The sequence below is a fragment of the Rhamphochromis sp. 'chilingali' genome (genome assembly GCF_963969265.1).
Source record: "Rhamphochromis sp. 'chilingali' genome assembly, chromosome: 2".
Taxonomy (NCBI): Eukaryota; Metazoa; Chordata; class Actinopteri; order Cichliformes; family Cichlidae; genus Rhamphochromis; species Rhamphochromis sp. 'chilingali'.
In genome coordinates, this window is record NC_137930.1 from 37,297,210 (window position 1) to 37,305,137 (window position 7,928).

The 7,928-nt window shown below is 39.7% G+C and overlaps 1 protein-coding gene across 1 annotated transcript; it reads left to right on the forward strand.

Moving 5' to 3' along the window:
- The first annotated feature begins 431 nt into the window (after positions 1–431).
- Positions 432–6,577, forward strand: txnl1 (thioredoxin-like 1). Its single transcript, XM_080867746.1, has 8 exons — positions 432–717; positions 1,545–1,641; positions 2,884–3,057; positions 4,495–4,617; positions 5,352–5,421; positions 5,569–5,741; positions 6,128–6,232; positions 6,312–6,577. The coding sequence occupies exons 1-8, from the start codon at positions 620–622 to the stop codon at positions 6,339–6,341; spliced, it is 870 nt and encodes a 289-aa protein (XP_080723872.1). The 5' UTR covers positions 432–619; the 3' UTR covers positions 6,342–6,577.
- The last annotated feature ends 1,351 nt before the right edge of the window (positions 6,578–7,928 follow it).

Here is a 7,928-nt window from a genome sequence, read left to right on the forward strand (position 1 = left end):
CTTTTATTTTCAATTTAATTAATGTATTGTATGCATGTATGTGGATTTAATTTTATTTATTTATTGCATTAATGGCCATGTTATTTTTCATTTTGCACTGCATATATAGTTAGCTAAATTTATGGAGCAGTCCATTGTTTTCTCTACAAAACTCAGTGGTGAGAAGTAAATGAAATTTGCAACATGTGAGGTTTGGATCAAAAAGCACATTTTCCTTTTTTGTCCTTTATTCATTCATTCATGCTTTACGGAATTTGTAAGATTTATGAGACCAGCGTTTGATTTGATTTGGTTTGCACTCCTTTCCCCCCTAAAAATTAAGATTTTTGTTGTTCGTTCCTGTTCGTAACCTGTTGAGGCCAATATAACGTGCGGACACAGACTCGGCGAGGACGAAGAAGAAAGCCCTACATTTCCGGTTGTGTAGTAGCCAATCAGGAGTCACATCCTGGAGCAACGCACTGTAACTGTAGTGTGTGGCTCGGAACCGGACGGCTAGTCGGCTAACCCACCGACAGAAGGCTAAAAACAAAACACCGTATATTTGTTAGGCTTCCCTGTTTGTTCGCTCTGAACATCACCCGGGTAACCGCCTCACATCGCAGCAGCACACTGCACCATGGTAGGCGTTAAAGTGATCGGGAGCGACCCGGACTTCCAGCCGGAGCTAGCCGCCGCCGGCTCCAGGCTCGCCGTGGTGAAGTTCACAATGGCCGGGTAAGCTCAGGCCCCTCGAGACTTAATCCTTAGTTTCGGGATATGACTGAGAAACATTCAGGGATAGTCGCTTAGCCGCTTTGAGGAGGTGACATGAGCTGAATATTTCTCTCACCGGCAGCGTTTATTGTATTGTAATTACGGCCGGCATGCTAGCGTTATGCTAGCAGTGAGCGAGGCGTTAGCTCACTAGCGCTGCTGCTTACAATGACACGGCAGTATTACAGCAACTTGGCTGCTGAGGTGTGCGAGTGAGCTGGCTGATTAAATAGAATGAGCTCTACTGTAGCATTGTCCTCATGAAAAGCAGAACTACTACCACTAGCATAACAAATGATCTGTTACGTGCGGGTTTTCAGGTCTTTGTGTGATTTTATGAACACTCTGATTGTAAGAGGCTTTGATTGATCTATAGGCCTGTTAAGCTGATGAAAAGACAGCAGATCAATAGTGATGATAATCAGTTTAAAGTATCTAAAGTTAAAGGTTATGTCTTTCGTTTGGGACACATTAAATGATGATAATGCTGGGTTCTTGTCCTGAGGGTAAACTCACGTACCCACAACAGCAGCAAAAAGGTCTAAATGAAAAGTTTAGACCAACATTAAAACTTGTAATTCATTTATTAGTTTACATTCTACTAAAGGTTTTTATGATATTATAATAAATAAAGGAGTAAGTTAAGCTTGTATTAGCTTCACTGAGCAGTGTTATTGTGTGTGGCAGATTTTCATCACATCTTGCAGGACAAGTACTGCAACAATTGATGCACTGATCCATCGTGAGACTAGAATTGACCGCTAACCTGCTCTGTCCTTCCTCCTCAGGTGCCGGCCATGCATCAGAATAGCTCCAGCTTTCAACACGTTGAGTAACAAATACCCACAGGTCGTCTTCCTCGAAGTAGATGTTCACGTCTGTCAGGTGAGTCTGATTCACCACGTTGTTGACATCCTGTGCAGTCCTGAAACAAGAAAAATACAGTGCTGTGAAAAAGCACTGTATTTTTTCTCTACAAAATGAGTAAAAATATGAGTAAATACAGCCACCCAAACTTACATAGCCTTGTGTGAAAAAGTAATTGCCCCCTTTATTAAGTGAGATTAGCCACATTTTTTGGAAAGCTGAGTGCATTTTCATTAGCCAGACCCAGGCTGAATTACTGTCAGACCTGATGAGTCAAGACATGTAAATAGAACCTGTCTGGCAAAGTGAAGTAAGATAAAAGATCTCAAAAAGCAAGACATCATGCCACAAGCTAAAGAAACTCAAGAACTGCTGAGAAGCAGAGTCAATGACGTCTGTCAGTCTGAAAAGGATAAAAAGCCACTTCGAAAGCTTTGTGACCCCAGTGAGAGCTGTTATCCACAAATGGAGAAAGCCTGGAACAGTGCTGAACTTTCTCAGGAGTGGCCAGCACAGCAAAATTACTCCAGAACACCATCCAAAGAACTTCAGGTTGGCCTTAACTTGCCTTAGTTAAGGTCAGAGTTCTTGATTGAACAATAAGAAAGACTGGGCAAAAATGGCATCTATGGGAGATTTATAAGGACTCATTCTTTTTAACACTCTTTGCTATTCTCCATGGCCAGCTGACGGATCTACAACAACACAAGCAAGAGTAGCCCACAGAGCAGTTGTACCACATACTTTGTGTCATGTTTTTCAACCCTGAAAGTTTAATTGGGATGTCTCCTGCACTTATGAAGTCACGAGGGCTCAAAAAGGCTACAAAAAAATTTAAAAGGTTCCAAATTTCAGCCCAGATGAGATACATTGGTGGCCTATAAGTCAAACAATTGTCATACTGATGGTTGATTTCTATGGTTTCATGAAATTAATACAAAAAAAACAAAAGGGGGAGGGAGTGGGAAGCAGACCAAATTTACTATGAATATTGATTTTCGTCTATTAATGGGAAACAAGCTCAAACTTAACTGTGACCTAACTGACAATATTACTGATCGTCCACAATCCCTGAAGTCGTCATCATCATCCTCTGCAGACTGAGTCAGAGCAGCAGAAATGTATGCTTCTGTCGGGGGTTATGAAATAATAGACATGTGTGGTGCCGGTCAATAGTGAGACCCAAACAGGCAAGTTTAGTTGCACTAAAGTCTGATTATATTCTGAATTTTAAATATATATTTTTTCTAATTTCCTTAGGCAACGGCCGCAGCCAACAACATCTCAGCGACACCAACGTTCCTGTTCTTCAGGAACCGGGTGCGGGTCGATCAGTACCAAGGGGCAGACGCTGCAGGTCTGGAGGAGAAGATCAAACAGCACACAGAGAACGACCCTGGAAATAGCGAGGACTCTGACATTCCTAAGGGATATGTGAGTGGATAATGTTCCTGATGGCTTTCGATTGCTGATGAGGACAGCTGGATTGTCCGCTGGCCATCAGCAGTGTTCAAATAAAGAAATAATCTGTGCATTTATTGCTAGTTGAAGACAGCAGTCACGAAGTTAGGGAAAAGGTCATTAGTCATTGTCTCCTTTAGGGATGTGCTTTTGCTTATGAATGCCAGCTCAGTACGTTCCCCTATATTTACATTTCTCCTGAGTTATTTTACAAAGTTAGAAAAGCTGTTTAAGCTGAGCCTGGTGTAAAGAATGGTTCACAGTCTCTTCCTCACAGTGAGAAATAAAGCTATTTCTCCCTGTGATTATTGATCAGTACTCTACATCAGCATTTGAAAAAGTTGGACCAGTGCATCATGAGCCAACTTGACTACCAATAAAGGTGTGAGTCAATCCAGTTGTCCCATATTTCTGTATTTTTTTCAGTGTAAGATATATATTCATTGTGGTATTATTTAGAAAAAGCAGCATGTCGGATAGCATTGTTTTTTAAAAATGAACTTTAATTAAAATAAAATTCCATTAAAGTTCATATTTAATAGTTCTTATGTCAATTTTCATCAAACCCAATAAGACATTCTTACATTTTTTAGTACTCTTAAGGCTTTACTGAAGGTTCTCATCAGTGTTGGTGTGTTATTTGTGGTAGATGGCAGTGGGTCACGCCCCCAAGCAGACAGCATAACATTTTCACTATTTTCAGTGCTGGCAGCTCTTTCCAACAAGGAACTGAAGTCACTGCTAAACCACAAGACTATTGACAAAAATGTGTGTTTTACCTCACCTGACACAGGAGCTGTTTCGTCCACTGCTTCCTAAACAAGTTAATTATTTTGTCTTAATGTGTAACTTCTGTGTTTTAATAGTTAAGTTTGAATAAAAGATAAAGTTATAAAATACGAAGTCCACACAAAAACAGACCAACAAACTGTTATCTGTGATAAAAAGCATTGTTTTGTCAGCTTTATTTCTTCACAGCGGCTGAACTTTGTCACCTGTTGCCACTTATGACATTATAAGTTAAAATGTACCTTTAAAGTTTGAGTTAGTGTTCAGATGAATCACCACCACATCATGTCACCATTAATCATACTGTCTAATCTTATCTCGATAATCCACTCATATGTTTCAAAAACTAAACATCATCCAGCCATACTCTGTACTAAACCAATGTAAGCACTGATTTGACAGTAATGCTCTCTGATTCAGTAAAAAATGATAGAAAAATACCATAAATAGCCCAACTCTGTGTGAAAACACGTGCAAGCTTTGCCACAGATGAATGAAAAGGTTAAACAAATGTGTATGTAAACCTGCTGCAGTACACACATGAATCCAGCTTCATAAATATCGAGCCGTACACGAAGTTTGAACTGAATAAATGAGTTTGTCTCCTCTGCTGTGTTTCAGATGGACCTCATGCCTTTTGTGAACAAAGCCGGTTGCGAGTGCCTCAACGAGAGCGACGACTGCGGCTTCGACAACTGTTTGATCAAAGACTCGTCCTACCTGGAGTCTGACTGCGATGAACAGGTTCGATTTTTCGCTTCATGCGGGAAGTTTAAACATTACAAGTTTAAAGTTCTCACGAAATCAGTACCTCGCTCAGCCTGGATGTTATTTCCTCAAAGAAGCTGGTTTCACATTGAGAATGTCTAATAGATGAGTTGTCTCTTAAAAACATGTTTAATTTGTTTGGACCTCTTAAAATGTGACGATACATTTTCAGGGGTTTATCCTCATATGAAATATCTGGGTAATCATGATACTTTTAAAGTGGTGTTCCTGATAATTGTTTTTTCTTATTCTTTCTAATATTTGTCTCCTGAATACTCAAGAGAGAAATTTTTAGCATATGGTTTTAATGACCCTGAATTTAGATTTTTTTCTCTTTATGTTCATGACACTTTTAAACAGGAATGTAAACTAGCTAAAACATATTGTGCGTTTAAAAAATGAAACAAAAATATACAACAAATATCTTCATTTCAGACAACATAACCAGCACGAGAGGCTTTGCTGATTATATTTATTGATTTAACAAATCCCACCCATATCATAATGTCTAAAGCTAACAGACTTGACATTTAGACATTTTCAAACAATACAAAATAAACTGAAACTCTCAGGTTTGTTCAGGAAACTGAAACAAAGCTAAAACTAACTGAAACCCTTAGTCTGCTCTCATTCTGTTTACCACCTTAATAAACTTTGTTATATGTGGAGCATCAACCTGATGGATGTTTTCCTTTTTAAATTTTGTCCAGTTCTTGATAACGATCGCCTTCAATCAGCCTGTGAAGCTCTTCTCTATGAAACTACTGTCCTCAGACTTTGGTGAGTGTTTCTCCTGCTGACATTAATCACAGCCTCTGGAGCATCTGGAGGCGCTGATATGAACTTTGTCAGTTTCCGAGTGGTAAAAAAAAAATCATCATCTTCTTTCTGTGTCTCATTTTTTCTTTATTTTTCACTCTCTGTCAGCCCAAGCCCCTAAGGTGGTGAAGGTGTTTATCAATCTCCCTCGGTCGATGGGGTTCGACGACGCAGAGCGGAGCGAAGCCACTCAGACTCTGGAGCTGTCTGAGGAAGATTACAAAGAAGACGGTTTGATTCCTCTGCGCTACGTCAAGTTTCAGAACGTACAGAGTGTTACAGTAAGGACCCGACTACCAACAGTACCTCTGAAACATTACTGCGGTTAGATCTTAATGCATTAGAAATGTATTTTAAGAAGGTTGTTAATGAGCAGCAGAAGAGGCCGTGATGCAAACGGCAAAAATGCTCAAGTATATACAATAGAAGTAAATCCTGTAGCTGGGGGGAAAAGCTTTTAGAGGTTTATTTGTGGGATGGTCACCAAAATTGTGAGTTATAGGAAAAAGACTTCCCTCTTGGAGGAATTTGGAGAAGTAGCTTGGGAAGGGTCGCCCTATGGACACATTGCACGCTGGCAGAATCAACGAACAGTTAAAGAAAAACATTTTTTGTGTGTTTTTGTTGAATTGTTAAATGCATTTTCTTGTTTTTTTTTCCCCTTCAGTTGTTCATTAAGTCAAACCAAGGAGGCGAGGAGACGACAAAAATCAACTACCTGACATTCATAGGCACTCCGGTGCAGGCCACTAACATGAACGATTTCAAAAGGGTGAGGAGCAGCTGCAGCAGCCTGTGCTCATTTGTGTAGAGCAGTGTTTGACACTCACCCATGTTTTGTCCCCACGCAGGTCGTAGGGAAGAAAGGCGAGAGTCACTGAGCAGGAGAACAAAGGGGAGGATGAGGAGGAGGCTGAAGATGCATCCAAGGACTTTCCCCCTCTCTGCCAAAGCTGTCACACACATGATGCTCACATACAAACACACACAAACACACAGGGCCTCCAACTGTCCTCCTCGAGCTCTGAATGAATGCTCCACCTGTGGAGTCTATAAATCATTTGTATTTTAATTCTGATGGAACCTCTGTAAATAAAACACGATCCTTTTTCAAAGGCACGTGCGTCAGTCTTGATTTCTTTTAGTAGTAGCACCACGAAGACATGGCTGCTGGAAGGTTATACTATTATTCACTATTATTGAGTCAGAACAAATGGTATTGGTTTACTGATGCATGACAAGCTGCAACCTGAAAAATGGAAAACAAAACGTGCTTTCAGTTTTATCACCACTCAAACTATTCCTCTCACAGGTATCAGCCATGACCTGAAAATCCACTTGCTCTTTCCTCTCGGTGGTAAAGTTTCTTGCACTCCGTGTTTCTGAGAGGTTAAATGTCAGCGCTAACTATTTGTTTGGATCAGAACAAATTCTGATGTTCAATGTGTTTGAGTGTTTCTCCTGAAGGACCCGGTGATTATTCCCTGTGGACACAACTACTGTATGAACTGTATTAAAAGCTACTGGGATGAAAAGGATCAGACTGAAACCTACAGGTGTCCTCAGTGCAGACAGACAGATCGTATTAAGTATGAAGAGTTGGACAGCACCAGAGCCAGACATGATTCACACCTACTGGCTGAAGAAGCTAACTGCACATGGCAGCACAAATGAACCAGTTGCTGATCATCTGCTAGAAACTGATTTCTGATGTTTCCTTGTGTTTTTATATGTAATTTTTTTACTTATTTTGGTTTGTTGCTTCAAGGCAACACTGTGTGACAAGGGTAGTCAAACAAGTTATTCTATAATATGTTTTATTAGTACAACAAGGATGAACAAATAAACAATAAATAAACAATGTAAACATTTCACAGAACAATAAAACACCAAAGTACATCCAACATTTGACCCTAACCCCATGCACACACACACACACACATGATGTGTTTCCATCACTTTTGGGGACATTACATTAACTTACATTCATTTCCTGGAGACTTATTCTACCCATCACAAGTCCCTGCCTGAACCTAACCCTGAATCAAGCCTTCACCCTAAAATGTAATGATTTACCTTGCAGTTTGTCCCCATAAAGTAAGCGAGACCTCACAATGTGAGTGTGTAAACAGATTTGTGTCCCCACAACGATAAGTAATACACGTCACACACACACAATTACTTTACCAACTGACCCCTGACTGCCTAAGTGTCCCTCAAAAAAAAAAGTAAAGTAAAAGTAAAAAACATTGACTATGATCATATACATGCACACAAACACATCTCTACACACATATGCTAATGCATTATTTTGCCTGAAAAAAAGTTAGGCTAACTACACAGTGTTGCCTTGAGGCAACAAGTGAAAATTAACAGTTTTACTGTATAAATAAATTTCAAAAAGTAGAACAAACAATCAAATATACTTCTTAACATATTAATGCACAAAGTATTTTATATACATTTAT